The sequence below is a fragment of the Periplaneta americana genome, chromosome 15 (genome assembly GCF_040183065.1).
Source record: "Periplaneta americana isolate PAMFEO1 chromosome 15, P.americana_PAMFEO1_priV1, whole genome shotgun sequence".
Taxonomy (NCBI): Eukaryota; Metazoa; Arthropoda; class Insecta; order Blattodea; family Blattidae; genus Periplaneta; species Periplaneta americana.
In genome coordinates, this window is record NC_091131.1 from 130,694,741 (window position 1) to 130,713,711 (window position 18,971).

The following is an 18,971-nucleotide window of genomic DNA, read 5'->3' on the forward strand; positions in this document are numbered from 1 at the left end:
TTCACCCGGACCCATCCCTGAGACCACTCTGCCCCTTTGGCCCGGGCCAAGTTATCTGAGTGAAGTTTTTTCCGGGGTTTTCTCTCAATCAATTAAGAGCAAATTCTGGGTAAATTTCGGCTCTGGGCTCTGGACTTATTTCACTGGCATTATCACCTTCATTTCACTTAGTCGCTAGATAACCATCGCAGTTATAAATAGTCGTAAAATAAACCAATTAAAATAATATATTTTTTTTTCCATGAAAAATTACAAATGGCGTACAGATATATTGAAGATGTGTTTGTATGATTTTGTAACTCTTTTAAATTATAAAAATAAATCTTGTAGCAATTGAATTGTAAGTAGGCCTATAATTACATCAGAGCGTAAATTGATTAATATTAATGTGTACTTTTATCGCAGGGTTGGCGTGGTTGATAATACCTCAAGAATGGGCTTTGGATTTTGGGTACATAGTGTTCTCGTCATGGAGAATATATATCCTCATCTTTTCATTGCCCAGTTTCATCGCTTCAACTGCTCTCATCTTCCTGCCAGAGTCCCCTAAATTCCTTCTCTCCATCGGCGAAAAGGAGAAGGCTATGGAAGTTTTACGGCAGGTGTATGCTATCAATTCGGGTCAGAGCCCTAAACAATACGCGGTAAGCTACAGACGTCTACAATACTACTACAGCAAAACAGATAATATGTCACTATCTCATATTAGTTTATTTGTCTTTCACTCAAAGCATTTGTTCTCCTGGCTAGGCGCCAATGGAGTAAGTTACTGAAAACAATAATAAAATTATCTATTGTGTATCTTGCTCTTATGAGACATGGAATCTGACTGTTTCTATGGGACAGGGGTTCTAACTTGGTCATGTCTTGTCAGATTTGTGATGTATATGCGACTGCTTTATCTTTTCAGAGTACTTGCAATTCCTCTAGCTTCCTTATTCCGACATTACGTAATAATTAATAATTTATTTGTTTAATAATAATTTATATATTTAATCTGGCAGAGCTAAGGCCAGTAGGCCTTCTCTTCCGCCCAGCCAGACTCTAATTCTAATTGAGTGCAATTGGTTACATAGTTATTACATTAATATCTAGACCATAAAACAACATGAAAGTAAATAATGTAAGTTGGATAAGTAATGTTAGTGTGACAATAATAAGCATTGGTAAGAAATAGTGATAATAATAATAATAATAATAATAATAATAATAATAATAATAATGATAATAATGAGATAATTTAAATATTTATTCTGTGATATATATATATATATATATATATATATATATATATATATATATATAACCATTTAAACATTGAGAAGCCTGAAACAGCTATTATTGTTAACAAGAATTGTAAGAAAAATATTTCGTTAGTCTATTCTTAAATTGGTTTGATGTCTGACAGTCCCTGACATTACTCGGTAGAGAATTCCAAAGCCGAGGAACGGACACATTGAAAGAAGATGAGTAAGAGGATGTTCGGTGGGAGGGAATGGATAATATTGAGGAGTGTTGTGATCGTGTGTCTAAGTTATGATGGGTGGATAAATTTTGAAAACGAGACACAAGATAGGCAGGAATGGAGAAATGCAATATGTGAAAGAGAAGGGAAAGACAGTGGATTTTCCTACGATCTTCTAGACGGAGCCAGGACAACATTTGGAGGGATGGTGTTACGTGATCAGCCTGGCGAATATTGCAGACGTAACGGATGCACATATTATGAACACGTTGTAGTTTCTGCGCCAAAGTAACGCTTAGGTCAGTACACAGAATATCACAGTAATCGAAGTGGGGCATCACGAGTGTTTGCACTAACACCTTTTTGAGGGAAAAGGGTAGAAAATTCTTCAATCGCTTTGTTGCCATATCATAACTTCCATGGATCTATATGTAAGAAGTAAGACTGCACTAGATAACAACATTCTTGAAAACTTAATTCATTTATCTATTCCTATAAATCGGTTATTTAGTTATTTAACGATGCTGTATCAACTGACAGGTTATGTAGCGACAATGAAATGGGTTGTAACGAGATTGTATAGTATTTTAACGAAAAGAGAGTGCACCACTGTGGTGTAACGGTTAGTAGGTGTGACCGTGGAACGAGCGGACCCAGGTTCAAATTCTGGTTGGTACAAGTTACCTGGTTGAGTTTTTTCCGAGATTTTTCCCTCAATCTATTAAGAGCAAATGCTGGGTAACTTTCGGCGCTGGACTTCGGACTCATTTCGCTGGCATTACCACCTTCATCTCATTCAGATGCGGGATAACTATAGAAATTAAATAACCTATTAAAAATAACAAGAATAGTTTGAGAACTGGCCTTAGAAATATCTGACATTCGCCTTACAGTTGAGAAAAACCTAAAAAATAATCAAGTAGTCAGCCGAAGCGGTATTCGAATTCACGTCCGAGTGTAGCCTCGAAGCACGAGTCTCGCTTGCTATCCTTAGACCACACCGATTGTTTTTACCTATTCCGCGTTGTTTCATGTTAAGATGAAAGAGACTTTTAGTAAAATTACAAAATATTACAAATTTTGGGAATTATAAACAATCTAAAGGAAAGTAATCCTTACTAAGGCCATGCGAACACATACAGAAGTGGGAGGTTAAGGTAGACAATCGGCAATAGCGCTTTTACTCTTACTTGTTTGCCGCATTTACCCCCCAAGAAAATACCCATAGTAGGTACTCATTTCTGTTACAGGCTGAATAAACACTAGGGTCTTAGTGCGGCAGGAAGGATTGGATTGGTTCCACATTTGGAATGAAATCCGCAATCTTTCGGTTTGCTACGAAACGATTTAACCGCTAGACTAACACACTACCCTATAAATATTTAAATTAATTTAAAAAATTTACGTTAAAAATTTAAAATACAGGCCTGTTGAATTGAAAAAATATATACCTGCGCTCAGAGCTCTATTATAAAATTTAAAATGAGGTTCCGTTCCTCTGTAAAAGAGACAGGCGGAGCGGCTAAAATCTGAAAAAACAAGATTTCTTAGAAGAACGATGGGATATGCTTTATTAGGTCTACGTCATGAAGTAGTTGCTATATTCGATTAAGGCCGTTTGTCAAAACTCAAGCCCATACTACACACTAGTGACTAGCAACTAGATGACTTGTAAACTATACACTTGTTTAGTCGACAAGTCATCAAGCAAGCAAGCATTTTCGCTTATTAGCTGGATTTGATTGCTATGCACTATGTAGCTTTGGATCATGACTTCTGATGTTACATCCGGCTTTTTAGACAACTATCTAGTTCACTTTAGCTGAAAATATAGCTTTGAGACACGGCCTAACTGAAGGTTAAATTCTTGGAAGACAAGCTGTGAATGTCCAAATGGAATTATTTGTTGTAACATATGACACGGATGGAAAAACAGATCTCTCAAGAGGATTTTAGAAGCTTCGTTGAAGCCGCCACGGGCCACCTGATTGGTGACTACATGGCGGCGATGATGATGATGATGATGATGACGACGACGACATAAGTTATTGAAATATTCCTACTTTTTTTTCATTATATGCTAAATTTAATGTATGTTACTTGCTATCTACGTATTTCCGTATACTGTACTACGTGCTCGAGTTCCGCTGCGACAGAAAAATAATAATTGCCAAAAGGCTAGCTGAGACTAACTTGGCATGTTCCAAGCAAAAGGAAACGAGTTCTATTCTCGACACATTCTAATAAACGGGGCAGATTTCTTCGGAGCACTTGGAATTGTCCTGTCAATTCACATTCTACCGCAGCAGCAGTTTTGCCGTAATATGATGTCATTGTGTCTGAAGAGTGTGTATTTCTCTGCGAAAACTATTATTTCCATTGTTATTGAGAAAATATATTGAGTCCCGGCGAACGTTCCAACCGTTTCTATCGGCCATCAGCAGCTCCATTAACGCCGCTGCTCGCGTCCGCTAACTCACTGCGCTTCGCCGGGTTACAACTTACGTACTATATTATATTAGTAATAAAGTTCGGTACTCACCCTCCTCACAGTAGCTACTACAACTGTTGCCCGTCTTGCGTGATACATACTTCACAACGTCGTCGTAAGAAACTATCATTCACACGCACCAGTCTCTCTGCGCTAACAGAACGAATTTGTGTTCTAATATTTTGAAGTTCCTTCAGCGTGTAAGGATTCGTTTCATAAAACTTATTTTTGTAATATTCTCCAGAATTAAATAACACATGGTGACAGATCTGCTTGCTATTTTGTTAGTAAGTTATTTTACGACGCTTTATCAACATCTTAGGTTATTTAGCGTCTGAATGAAATGAAGGTGATAATGCCGGTGAAATGAGTCCGGGGTCCAGCACCGATAGTTACCCAACATTTGCTCATATTGGGTTGAAAGAAAACTCCGGAAAAAACCTCAACCAGATAACTTGTCCCGACCGGGAATCGAACTCGGGCCACCTGGTTTCGCGGCCAGACGCGCTAACCGTTACTCCACAGGTGTGAACCCCCTGTTAATTAAGACCAAGTATAGTATTACTAATATAACATAATAATTTAAGTTGTAACCTGGTGAGTTCGCTGGTGCAAGCAGCGACGGTAGCAGCAGGATCTCCCGGTAGTCGGCTGATATAAATACCGGAAACGTTCGCTGGGACTCACTGTACATATTTCTCAATATATCGGTAGCTAAATAGGAAGTATTTCGACACTGATTATACGAAATAATGATATTCTGACTAACAAGGGAAACTAAAGGTTTCCGATAGAAACACGAAGGAATCCAAATCAATGGGTTTTCAAGGTAGGAACTCCAGAACAATAAAGTCATAATAATTGATAAAATTATAGAACAGACATCAAATTTCTTATAGGTTATTTAGGACGTAAAATTATCAGGTCAAATGAATGTTGACATGGAGAATAATGTAATTAAATACAATGCGCTACATGGGATAATTAAAAAAAAAACATATGAATAAAATATATAGTGAAATTTAACAAAAGATATAAAATGTTAAGGAAAAACCACTCTTAAAGAAACCTTGAAACAGACTTAGATACGAGTAGAGATTGGTAACATCACAAATACGATTTGCTTGACATTTCGTTGATATAGCACAAATGACATTGTGCATTTGAAGAGAGTGGTACGCTTGAAACTGCGAGCTCTGTTTTTCTATGCAAGAAAATAACATCGTATTACAGCAGTCGCATTGATAAGCTGCGATTTCTCTCAGAGTCATGTCAACTCCTGATTGATTGATTGATTGATTGATTTCACAATTACTGGATCCGGGATGGATCCTTGCCCTTACTTCGTTAGGCCCATTATATGGTCTATATGCGATCATTATATAATTCGGGCTCATAGCCCGAGTGGCACCCATCAATCCGACGCTGACAGGCGGGCTATCCTTCCTGGGCCTGCAAATAAGTATGTCCACTCCTACCTTGAAGAACTGAGAAAGCGGCAGTGTTGGTTAAACAAGCGCATCACACACCTCGTGGACATCTTATTTGAAAGGTATATATGGAAAAACAATAACTTATGAGTGATATTTTTTATAAGGAATTCTCTGTGGATCCTAAAATCGGAGCTTAAAAAAAAACAATATAATTTCACGGCAACTTCGAAAATTAGTGGCAGCAGACACTTGGCTTTGCTGTTAAAAAGTACCGTACAGTAGAGTCTCGTTAGTCCGAACTAATTGGGACCAAGACCTATTCGGTTTACAAGATTTTCGGTTTAATCGAAATATTTCCTCTAATGCAATGCATGCTATTTACGAACGCTGAGAGACGGTGGTGGGAGTATCCTGTTGCTATTTTTAGAACCACAACCAACAGGTTCACTTCATTAGGACAACAGAAAATTACTGATTTTATGAGCATGACAGATGCATAAATTATGTACAGAACAATATTGTAAGTACCCTTGAATGTGCTATTTTCATAATTTTTTTAAAGTAAAAGAAATTGAGTGAATTTATAAATTTTTTCTCTTCGCTACTTTGTACTTTTACAATAAATTTGTTATATATATAATTTTGTTCGGATTAACCAGATTTTCGGATTAGCGTAGTTCGGATTAACGAGACTATACTGCAGTATCAGTATATTTTATTTTACAGTTTATTGCAATTCCATAATAATTAATTTATTATACTTTTACATTCAATTACAATTATTATAAATAGATTATTGCTTGAGAAGCATATAGTTTATGCTCTGAAAGATTTTTATAGACAATCTTATTTCATTTTATATATCTCTTATATGCAGTTTTCGTTGTTTGCGCCTTTCACTAATTCATATCGTTTTTGGGCAATGCATAATCATTTTGCCAAGGCTCGTTTCCAGTCTCATTGAAATATTGCAATAATTGTTCACTTACATTCTGAGCATTACTTTGGAATTTGTGTCATGAACCTCGCAAATTTTTATTTGACTCTCTTGAAAAATAATTGAACTTTGGATCTACCCTTCCTTTATTCAAAACGTAATTGCATAAAGTACAAACTAATGTATACGTAAGTATCGTTAGGTCAAAATGTGTTTCAATAGGACCCATTATTTAGTTGAAATTTCGTGGAAGCCGATAGTTAAAGATTCTTTGCAAATAATTGAAATCAATTTTGGGATATGGTTTTATAAGTATCAAAAGAGGGAATAAGCTTCTTCACCCAATAAAACAAACGGAAAATTTATGTCTGTGTTAGGTAGTTTATTGGGTTTCGTAAGAACCTTTGGGAAGGCCGAAACGTAGATGGGAGGATAATATTAAAATGGATTTGAGGGAGGTGGGATATGATGCTAGAGACTGGATTAATCTTGGACAGAATAGGGACTGATGACGGGCTTATGTGAGGGCGACAATGAACCTCTGGGTTCCTTAAAAGCCATAAGTAAGTAAATAAGCAAGTTAGGTAGTTCTGTATGTGATGGAACATGGAAGTGTTCTATTTCCAAGAACTGAAAAAGTGCGGCCATTGCAAACGTTTCTTAATCAGTTTTCCGTCCTTTAAAACTTACAATAATTGCAATTAATTTACTATTAAAATCTGCAACTATTTGAAGCATATAAAGAATTATTACTTTGTAGTTATAATACTATGAACCCAGTCGCCTCTCGGCCAGCCCACTTCGTGCGTCGCCAGACCGTTCACAGGGAATACTATAGAGATAGAATGATGACGGAATGGAGAAATTTTGTCGGAATGAGGTAGATGGAAAACGGGGGAACCCGAAGGAAAACCCTAACTGCAACCTAGTCCGCCACAAGTGTCACTATGTATTTTTCACATGAATAATCCCAGGCCAGACCGGGACTCGAAGCCGGGCCGCCTGCTTGATTAGTACTTGTAACTTTGTTTCCGCTCAAGAAGCATAGTACAATGCAGTTATTTATCGGAATGCAAACGATCTGCGTCAACTTCAGACTTAAGGTCCATTCACAATGAAAATTAAATGTTACGTAATAACATAAAACTTTAGCCTGTAAAATTACTGGGATGTAACCATTCATAATGAAAGACGCGAACGTACGTATTAGCCAATCAGAAAAGAGAACAAGTGAAATAATGACAGCTGACTCAAAATGGCTGCTTGTATCGTTCTCGTAACAGTTTCATTCTTAACTGACAAACATCAACTGCAACACAATGCAGAATTTCCATATGAAATAAAAATTACTATTTCAAAGTATTTTCTTATTCCACGATATTTGCGATAGACGCAACAATAAAAATAAATAACTAAAACGTTGCAAAACGTTACAGAACGAAATAGGTTATGTCCTTACATTAATACAATTTATTCATTTTAACACTGACATAAAACATTTTTTACTCATCTTCACAGTTTGTCACGTGAAATTGAGTCCCATACATTTTAACGCTGCATCTTTGTATGAGTTGATTTTCTTGTCATGCACACTGGTATGTATCTGGTAAACCGCAACTAACATTTCATCCAACGACGCCATTGTGCAACTGCGAACAACAGCATTGAGCTATGATTGGCTGATTTCTTACGTTTCGCATAACCGTAATCTCAGAAACTTGGAACTTGCAAGCTTCTATGTTAACGTTTAAGTTTATGTTTACGTGTTCTATTGTGAACGGTTCCATTATACACGATAATTCACGAAGTTCTCCCCCGGTTTATGGAGGTGACTCCTGAGATTATTTGGAACATAAAATGTAAATGAATTAATGGGATCAACATTCATAATTAGCCTACGGGGTTACCAGACATAAAGTTCAGGATTATAATGTCCATACGTCAAAATGTCCATGGAATAATGTCCACGTTGAAAATGTCCATGTTAAATCGTCCAGAGTCAAAATATCCATAGTTCTATAATGTCCACTTCACTCTGATGTCCAGAGTCAAAATGTCCACTTCACTCTGATACCCAGAGTCATAATATCCAAAGCTCTATAATGTACACCATATCCATTGTTCATGGTAGTTATGGTAATCTATGTAAAAATTTTCAAATGCAGAACTAATCAAACTGAATTTTTTAAAGACGGAACGAAATCTTCAGTTAGTGTCATCACAGAAGGGTAAGCCAATTCTTTCTTTTCGTGGATACCTGTACCAAGATCATGACTTTAATAGAGATAGGACAAAAATATATTGGCGATACAGGAATATGAACCTCCCAAGCCTGAAAGGCATGCAGCACACAAACAACGCGGTAGAAGACTGGCACAATCTTCTTCAACGCGTGATGGCTGTACATCCATCCACTTGGCGATTTATACAGTGCCTAAAGCGCGAAGAAAATGGAATTTGGACACAAATATTGCAAGCAAGAGTGAGGCATACATAAATTAAATAGCCGGGAAAGAAACGTATTTGACGGATCAAAGACAAATTCTCCAGATTGTGAGAAACTACAACAGGTACAAAGAAAAAGCAGAAATTCTCTTAAATCTTAAAAGTATTAGTTACCATCTTAAAAGTGCGGCTCCGGTTGCCGATGATTAATAACTTATTTGTACGAGTTATGGAATAAAATTTATTGTGTTCTGTTCAAGCAGAATTTTCCTTTGAACTTGGACATTATGGACGTTTGACACTAATGGATATTTTGACCTAACGGACGTTTTATCATATGGCCTTTCTGTCACATGGACATTTAGTACATGGCCATTTTCACCGTATGGACATTTTGACAATATGGACATTTTGACCTTATGGACGTTTTATCATATGGACGTTCTGTAGTATGGATTATATACGGTGGAAGCGCCTACGGAGTTACGGTAATTTGAAAACGGCAGAAAATAAAAATATTTCAGGATTTCACTAACAAAAATGCAAAAAATAATTAAAATACAAACAATTGATCAGTTTCTTTAATTTAGAGTGGATTTAAATCACATTTTCGAAAATGCCTCCTTGAATCTCAAAGCAACGGTCCGCACTTTTGTGGACCGCACGTGTAGAATTCCGCAGCTTCACACGTTTGCTCCTTATTTCGCGGCGACATCGAGAATGCGTTGAAGCAACTCTTTACATGTTTGTACCTTAACCCAGTGGTTCCCAACCGTTTTTGACTGACGACACACTTTAAACGCCCACGATATCGTGACACACATATTTGGTTTTATTTAATAATAATAATAATAATAATAATAATAATAATAATAATAACCAGTGTTTTTCTTCTAGAGAAAAAAAGGTGGTGAAATTCTGTGTCGAATATTTTATAGCGGACGGGAAAATGATTACTGTTCACTGCAAGGAAATTTCGTCGTTTTTAACCTCCTTTTCAAAGAAAAATTTTATTAAAGACATAGGCTAGTTGTTCACACATATTTCAGTTCCATGATGAAGAATGCAACAAAAAGATGCCGGAACGCCGTTTCAGTTCGTTCCGCTAGAAAAAAGCACTGATGATAAATTCTATATAGTGTCGGACATCCAGTATCGTAGGTAGGTCGATGTTAATACGCAATCGAAAATTCTAAAAAAGCAAGCAGCAACTGAGTGGCAATCACATTTCATTAGTAAAGTCTGTCTTAAAATAAAATGTACCATATCAAAGACTTCATTGTAAATAAAATAATGCGTTGTAAAGAGGCTTTCTGGATGGTATAAAATTTATTTGTCAATTCCAAAATTTCGCAACACACTCCATGAGGCTTCGCGACACGGGCAATATCAAGCTCCGCAACAAAAATTTAAACCAAGCTCCGTAACAAAAAAAGAAAACCGTTAGCGTTGTATCAAAGTGCGCAACTATCTCCCCCCATCAGTTACCCCCCACTCTTTCATATAAATACTAAGCAAATCCTTTCACACTTCAGAGTAAACAAATTATTAATGTCAATATTGTGTAATTACTCTGTTCTAGACTTAGGACTGGCAGTATATGCCTTTATGTCGATCAATGCTGGCGGTTTAAAAATTGCTTACTACTGATGTTAAAAACGATCAGAACAAAATCCATCATAGGGCTATGAAAATGTCCTTCCTTACTTTTTGTAATTATATAAAGCTATAAGTACTGTAGCCTTGTTATGTGCTTGCTGTGGTAGAACTGTTGTAATTCTTGTAGATATTGTTTTATATTTCCATATTTAAGATTACAATTTGGTTTGTAAGTGCTATCGCTTTTCATTTTAGCATCAACATCTACCTCTACAGCTCGGAGAGCTTGAATACATTCAAATATATTCGAATGTGGACTAATAAAATGCTTCTTACATTGTGTATGGAAAGATTCACACGTATTTGTTGTCCTGTCTCTATCTAAAGATTCTGATGCGGATAATGAGTGAGGAAATGCTGAATTTGTGGGATTGAACAGATTTCTCTCCTGATTAATTCTGAAGGTCTGTCGAACAAGTCTTCTTCACTGGCTTTGCGTTTCGAGGCATTTGTAATCATTTGACGGTGTACAGTTACATCTTTTTCATGGTTGTGGTTTCCTTCTGTATTTAACAGAATGTCACTTTCAACAGTTGTCACTATTTTGGCATTACACATTTTCATTATGCCAACTATGAAGGAGTGACTTTGCCATAACTTTGCGCGGAGTGATCAGTGCTACGAGCGCACACGGAAAATAGTATCCGAGCGTGGTGGGAATATAATGGTGTAGCAGACGATTGACTCAAACTCGTTTTCTACTGCGCATGTCGTCACTTGGGAAGCAGCAGCGGCGCGCTAATTCGCACCGCAGTGCTCGAGGAACAATGCAAACAGCTGTTGTGTGTACGTGCACGGTGTTAATTCTTTGTTTATATAATATTATATTGAATGTTATTCTTGTATCAGTAATGCTATTAATGTGACACATGCTATTAGTATGCCTGGATGTCCAGTATCTGGTTGTTTGAGTTACAATCGAAAAACAGAAGGAACTGACGTAAAATATTATAGGCTTCCGAAGAATGAAGACTTGGCAAGACAATGGTTGCATGCTGTAGAAGGGAGGATGAAGTAAATTTACAGGACGATGAGTTTTCTCGCATGTTGCTAAATTTTATTTGCTTCGCAACTCATTTGCAAAATATATTTTCATGTTAAACTTATTGTTTGATTTATTCCATAGATTGCTTTGAGGGAAAAGAAAGGGGGTAAAAATCTTAAGACTTAATGTTGTTTCAGCTCGAATATGTTCACTTCATTTTGAGGAGTCAAGTTACGAAGTACCTTTAAAGCAGAAACTCCTAAATTATGAACAAAAAAACAGTCGTAATCTGAAAGTAGACGCTGTACCCACAAAGGCTCTGGCGCAGTCTTTCTTGAAACGAAAATCAACAGATAATCTGAGATTGGACAGATGTGAAAAACGGAGAAGGAGAAAAGAAATTCATGACATCATTGCCAATAGTTCATGTACTGTTCAGGCTACTTCCAAAACCAATTCAGACGAACATGTATCAGAGGATAGTGCATTAGACCTAAATAACGAAATGTGAGTAATTACAGCAATAATAACTATTAACTGGTATGTTCCTGTGTATCATACTGTTAAAATTTTTCACATATGAGTCGCTCCGCAGAAGGGAATAATTTTCTTATACTTCTTGGAAATTTTCTAAGCTAAAAGGACTTAATTACATGTCTCATAAAATGTTAAAGCTGTGGTATCTTTTAACAACTTCCAGACAGAAAAAGGCTTCAGTAAATTGAAGGATTCAATTGTCTCGAATGTCAATAGAGGAGCAAAAAAGGCGTCAATCAATGGGCATAAAATAATTCTTTTCTCGCTTAACCCTAGCATTATCACGGTTGGGAAAAAATTGCCCACCCTTTTTATTTTCTAAATTTTTTTGAATTAATGAAATCTGACAGCTTACACCTTTACTCTATTTGTCTCTAACATGATAAAGTATACACACATGTGTTCTGTTTTAGATTTCATATATAGCAGACTAATAATTTGAAGTATTAGTTAATGGACAGATTTTACCCACCCTTGGAATTTCATATGACCTACACTTTTAAAAATTTTCAAGATTGAATTGTGTGATTTTTGTCCATTGTAACTGCTTGTAATGCCGTTAAAGTCGTTTACTGTTTCAATTCTCCACTTTACCATTTACTTGCAGTGTAGAAACTTGAGTTGGTAAATTTGTTCTTTCTTTATTGGTGTTTATTCAAATCTAGTTGTATTCAGGGATTCAGAACATAGACATGAGTTGTTTTGTAGATAATAGCAGCCTTAATGTTTTGGGTGAAAGTGATATTATAATGCTATTGGAAAATGATTTACCGGCGGAGTTGAAGAAAGAAAGTGGTAGTGAGGAAGATAATACAGAAGTGGTTGGTGAGGGTAATCAAGGTCTATTTCAAGGACTAGCTGCTAACAAGAAAGCCGTTCACATTACGAAAATTAATGTCAGATGTGGAAATTGTGGACTTAATTTGTGTAAAAAATATTCAGATATTAAAATTGTGTGCAGGAGCATTTTACTAAAAGAAATATGCAAAATCTCTAGAATGAAAAACTGATGTGTGTTTTTTTTTTTAAGTAATGTAAAAATGTTGACGATGAAACTTTATTGAACGTATTTGAGGAGCTCGGAATCAAAACGCGTTAAGTCCACATTTTATCGAAAATGAGTTTTTTCCGAATTTGCGTTCTTTTAGGGACACTTCATCATGCTACACTTGACATTTGTTGCAATTCACATTTTTAGCCTCTTTAAAGCCAGCCTGAAATCGAAGGTCTGATTCAGAACGTATTCTGCCCATCACCCTGAATGGATCAAACCGAGTTAAGTCCATGAACTTAAGATATCTTCTAATGAAAGCAGTACACCAATATGAACGTAATTAATTCGACATCTGCCTTTAACAAATGTTCATTATTGACTCTTTTCTAAAGTTTGCTTGTTGCTACCTTTAAGTTCATGCAGTAAGATTTAAAAGGACGGGTTTATTGCCTGGAATCTTTATTTAAATCTCCACGCGCAGACAGTGAATTGGTGGTGTGCGGTAAGTGGCATTTAAAGGCAGGTGGAGGTCGTATGCAATAAACATGGGTCTTTTATTACAAATTGTGATGATATACTCATAATTTGGTAACAATTTGAACAGTATGTTAAGCTTCGAAAGACTCCAGTACAAAATATTGTTTGCACTCCCACATTGTTTCGCTTCTTTCTTGGGAGATTTACAAACTTTGCAGGTTCTCGCTGGCTTCTTTTCCTGTGGGTGGTAGGCAACGAGTTAGAATCCGTTGGTGGTAGGTATATGACGGGAGGGGGGAATAAGCCCAACAGTTTGCTTGTAATATTGTCGTCGTAACTCCAGCATCCCCTCCCCTTTGACTAACACTGCAGTTAGGCAAGGTTAACCCTCTATAAAATGCCTGCTTCCAGCTAGTCGATGATTTGTATAGATCCTCTCCTTCCTGTGTTTGCTTCCCTTCACGGTCTTACATGAAATTACGTAGACATTGAAAAGCTGAAAAGTACCATAAACATTATATTGAAAGAAACATTTCTGTAGATTTTTTTTACGTATTTTCCCATAATGGAGAAGGGATATAAGACTTCATTCTGACGCTGACCTGACAGTCAACCCACAACATAACGTTATTGTACTCTATTGCGCCCTTCAGTTTCACCACTGTTTATTCCCCTTCATTGTTACCCTTTTTTTCCTTTATGTTGACCATGTGAATGTTGTGCTTCGTAGCCAGACCTTTTCTGTCATGTCACTTTACTGCCAATAACTCTTACAAGACCTCGATCCTGACTCCCTTTCTTAAACTTTGTTCATTCCACTTGGAATACAGGACAGAACTTCAATGCACTTTTATTCAAACAGTTAGATTTCTGGAAAACCTTTCGCGTATATTTAGAGGAAAATAACTCCTCTTCTTCACGAAAGATCGTTTTACAACATGCAACAACCCTCTAAATAGACAACTTGAAAAAACTGCATTTGACAGCTTGAATGGAAACTGTCAATAAAAGTCGCAGCGTCACAAAGACGTCATGTCTAGACGGCTATGCTTTGGGAGCATATCACGTTCTTGACAAGACGTTAGTAGGGAAGGGATTAGTTAATACAGCTTCTTGGTATTCATAATCAATTAACCTACCCCACTTCCAAAACCGTACGGAGCTGAGCTGAGCTAAGCTAGCAAGCTGCGAGAGAGTCTGCAATGCTTCCCGCGTGACGTCATCACGTACTAGGAGAACGGACGAGACTGCGCACTGCTTCACCATTATATTCCCACCACGTATCCGAGCTATCACAGTAGGGGAGGGGAAAATGGTGGGGGTAGTTGTGACCGCGAAGCATATTTGCGGAGTTTGAATGTATATTTGCGGAGCTTGATAACACCGGCGCGACACACCGGTTGGGAACCACTGCATTAACCTAATGTACGATTTTTTCATCCACACTCAATGCAGTAATCTAAGGGTGCACGTTGTTATGGCAACAAACATGCCTAGCGCTCCATTCACTATGAAGCGTTTCGAAAATGTGTTGTAACTCCGTAAGTATGAATGTGATGCAATTAATTTATTTACATTTTTGTTCCAAATAACATTAGGAATCACCTCCATAACTTCGTGAATCACCCTGTATTACATAGCGCCTAGCATTTATGTTTACGGTACGTTTACGTTTAATTTTCATTATGAATGTGCCTTTACAACTTACCTCTCACCTTCAAACTCATCGCGTCCAGTGTGTTCGTTCCATAGAAAGAGGAGTGACTAAATTAGTGATAGACCTGAGCTAAGTATTGAGAACATTGTTATAGAGAAAAGAGGCTACAAGATCAGATGGAAACAGCATGCAAACAGGATGATTCAACTAAAAAAAATTATAAATTATGTGTCCCATGGAAAGAGAGGTCTAGGGAATAGCAGAACCAGATGGTGAGATCTGTTCTGAAATCTGAACGGGCATTGACTTACTAAACTCTGGATACAAAAAGATGTACAGAGTGATTTATATAAAACGGGTGGTTTAAAAATCTTTCTATTTCGGCTTGATAGAATCTACGAAGAAGCAACTTCTTTCTAAATGTAAAGTATCTTTAGGAGAATTGCTTACTTTCAGAGTGTATGTTCAAAATTATCTCTTCCTTCCTGTACACACATCTGTACCCAGCATTTTATGTTTCTCGCATTTCGCTTTAATATTTTCCCTCGTTAATTCCATTGATTTCGGTGATTTTATTTTTCTTAAAATCATCAATAGTTCGTGGCCAATTCTTATAAACTACATTTCTAAGAAAACCCCACAAGAAATAATCCGGTGTCAGGTTAGGTGATGTGGGTGGCCATCAATTTTTAGAAATTACTATCATCAAAGTGACTTATGATAAGGTTGAGAGAACCACATGATGTTTATAATGTCGGGTAGTCGCAAAATTAAATCCAGGAACCATGTGCAGTAATGAACTCGTTTCTCATAATCCAGCTCTCGCAACTGATGAACATTAAATCTGTATAGCCGCTGCTTCGCTACCTTTGCTGCACTTTTGACGTGTGGAGTATCCCGCCTTTTGAGACAAACGACGTAACGATTTCTAAGGAGATTGCTGCAAAAGGGCACAAGTTACTCTGATGATAGAATAATTTCTAAAAATTTGTGACCACCCACATCATCTGACTTAATGTCACCGGATTATTTCTTGTGGAGTTAGCTTGAAAACAAAATTTATAAGAATCTGCAACGAACATTTGACGATTTTAAGAACAACATAATCATCGAAATCAATGGAATTGACAAGAAAATGTTGGAGCGAACTATAGGAAGTAAGAAGCAACGGATATTGATGTATGTACAGGAAGAAGGAGGTCATTTTCAACATCTACTGTAAAGATAAGCAATTCTTCCAGAAATACTTTACACTTAGAAAGAAGTTGCACCTTCGTAGCTTCTATCAAACAGAAATAGGAAGATTTTATAAATCTTACGTTTCATATGAATCACTCTGTAGAACGCAGAGAAAACCTGTCCATTGGTAGGCCTACATTATCAACAATAAATATTATAGAATTTCTCCGAAATCGAATGTTCTTAAATCGAATGTTCTTTTATTAAAGAGGCAGACTCGGGTTTGATCCTCGGTTCTAAATGGAGTGATACTTGTATAGGATCAGATAGAGAATGAGGGATCTTTTTTCGGGTTATCGTCTTTCCTTTCAACTTCTCCTCAAACTAATTTCACTATAAGATAGCCAAGGAATGATGTAAGGAATTACATGTCACTAGATGTAGCCAGATTATAATCTTGTGTCTATGTAACACTTATAACCAAGTACAATGCCAATTGAGGCTGCACAGTTGGCTGAGATTGCATTGTAGCCTATATCTGGTGACCGTTACAGAATTACCTGACTCTATATCTCTAGTACTTCCAGATTATAAATTCTCTCATATGGATCTTTAATCTCTTCTCGTTTTTCTCAATGGCTTTAGTACGAATACCGGATCAATCATGTTTCGAAGTGCGGGAAGAATTTCCGTACTTTATATTTGAGTGCAAAAAACTAATTTATAAATAGGATAATGACTAGGTCTTCTCCGAATAGTTCGGGTTCATCTCTCTTATTTTAATTTTGAAAGTAGAATAAACTAAACAACTATCAGATATCTAATTGCATATTTGTTTTACAGGTTTCGGAAGTAATTATGGATGAAAATGAGTCGTCGAAGAATGACTCGATGTCAGCTACCATTCAGCCGAAATCAGTTCTGGAAATCATCAAGAGCATGTGGTTGCAGACGAAGCCTCTTTTCCAGTATCCTAACTTGCTTATTACGTCACTAGCCTTCACTATGCAGTTCATATTTTACGCCAGGTAATAACAATAGTTTTTTATTTTCTCTGGTAGAGTTAAGCTCATCATGCCTCCTCTTCCACTCAACCAGGATCAAAGCACATACTGGAAAATACATAGACTATCGGTATACAAATATTAACTTAAAAAATAAGAATAATAAATAAAAAATAAAGTTTGAATACGTATGAATATAATCACAAACAGGAAAATACAGTCCGGTGTACAAGTATTAACCAAAAAAAAAAAAAAAAAGAATTAATACAACATATGGATATAATCACACAACTAAAGGAATAGTAGGCCTAAAGGATTACATTGAAACAATGACAAATACTTAGACATTAGTGTTAATAGAAAAAAAACAATGTAACGACTATATTAATAATAAAAATAAAAAAATAAAATAATAATAATAATAATAATAATATGCGGATGAAGTGAATATGTTAGGAGAAAATCCATAAAGGATTAGGGAAAACACGGGAATTTTACTGGAAGCAAGTAAAGAGATAGGTTTGGAAGTAAATCCCGAAAAGACAAAGTATATGATTATGTCTCGTGACGAGAATAGTGTACGAAATGGAAATATAAAAATTGGAAATTTATCTTTTGAAGAGGTGGAGAAGTTCAAATATCTTGGAGCAACAGTAACAAATATAAATGATACTCGGGAGGAAATTAAACACAGAATAAATATGGGAAATGCCTGTTATTATTCGTTTGAGAAGCTTTTATCATCCAGTCTGCTGTCAAAAAATCTGAAAGTTAGAATTTATAAAACAGTTATATTACCGGTTGTTCTTTATGGTTGTGAAACTTGGACTCTCACTTTGAGAGAGGAACATAGGTTAAGGATGTTTGAGAATAAGGTGCTTAGGAAAATATTTGGGGCTAAGAGGGATGAAGTTACAGGAGCATGGAGAAAGTTACACGACACAGAACTGCACGCATTGTATTCTTCACCTGACATAATTAGGAACATTAAATCCAGACGTTTGAGATGGGCAGGGCATGTAGCACGTATGGGCGAATCCAGAAATGCATATAGAGTGTAAGTTGGTAGGCCGGAGGGAAAAAGACCTTTAGGGAGGCCGAGACGTAGATGGGAAGATAATATTAAAATGGATTTGAGGGAGGTGGAATATGATGATAGAGACTGGATTAATCTTGCTCAGGATAGGAACCAATGGCGGGCTTATGTGAGGGCGGCAATGAACCTCCGGGTTCCTTAAAAACCAGTAAGTAAGTAATAATAATAATAATAATAATAATAATAATAATAATAATAATACGTAATACAAAAATTATACTTCCAAAAAAACTAATTCTGTGTATTTAAAATGTTCCTAAATAACCTAATATTGTAAACGACTGAGGGTTAAGACTATCCCTGATTTCTAGCTGCAGCTAATTCCAGGAGCGGACCATGGCTATTGAAAAAGAACTTGAGTACAGAGATGTGTGATGAAGTGGTATTGATAGCAACAGACTGTGCTGTGAACGTGTATTACGATTATGTTAAGCTGGGAAAGTAAACAGAGAGGCAAGGTAGTTGGGTGTGGAATCATGTATAATTCGATATAGCAGGCGAAGAGAATGTACTAAATATCTATCTTGCAACGGAACCAGGAGGGGCGGTATGTCATACAATACATTTTGACAAGGATCAACGTGGACTGTCGATTAAGGGATAGATTCCTCT

The 18,971-nt window shown here is 36.5% G+C and overlaps 1 protein-coding gene across 1 annotated transcript in view; it reads left to right on the forward strand.

Annotated features, from left to right (window-relative positions):
* Positions 1–18,971, forward strand: part of LOC138715331 (synaptic vesicle glycoprotein 2B-like) — an 86,346-nt gene that overhangs the window by 32,651 nt on the left and 34,724 nt on the right. Inside the window, exons 6-7 of the mRNA XM_069848125.1 lie at positions 406–644; positions 17,103–17,287. Of these exons, the coding sequence (XP_069704226.1) occupies positions 406–644; positions 17,103–17,287 (424 nt within the window). The remainder of the gene's footprint in view (positions 1–405; positions 645–17,102; positions 17,288–18,971) is intronic.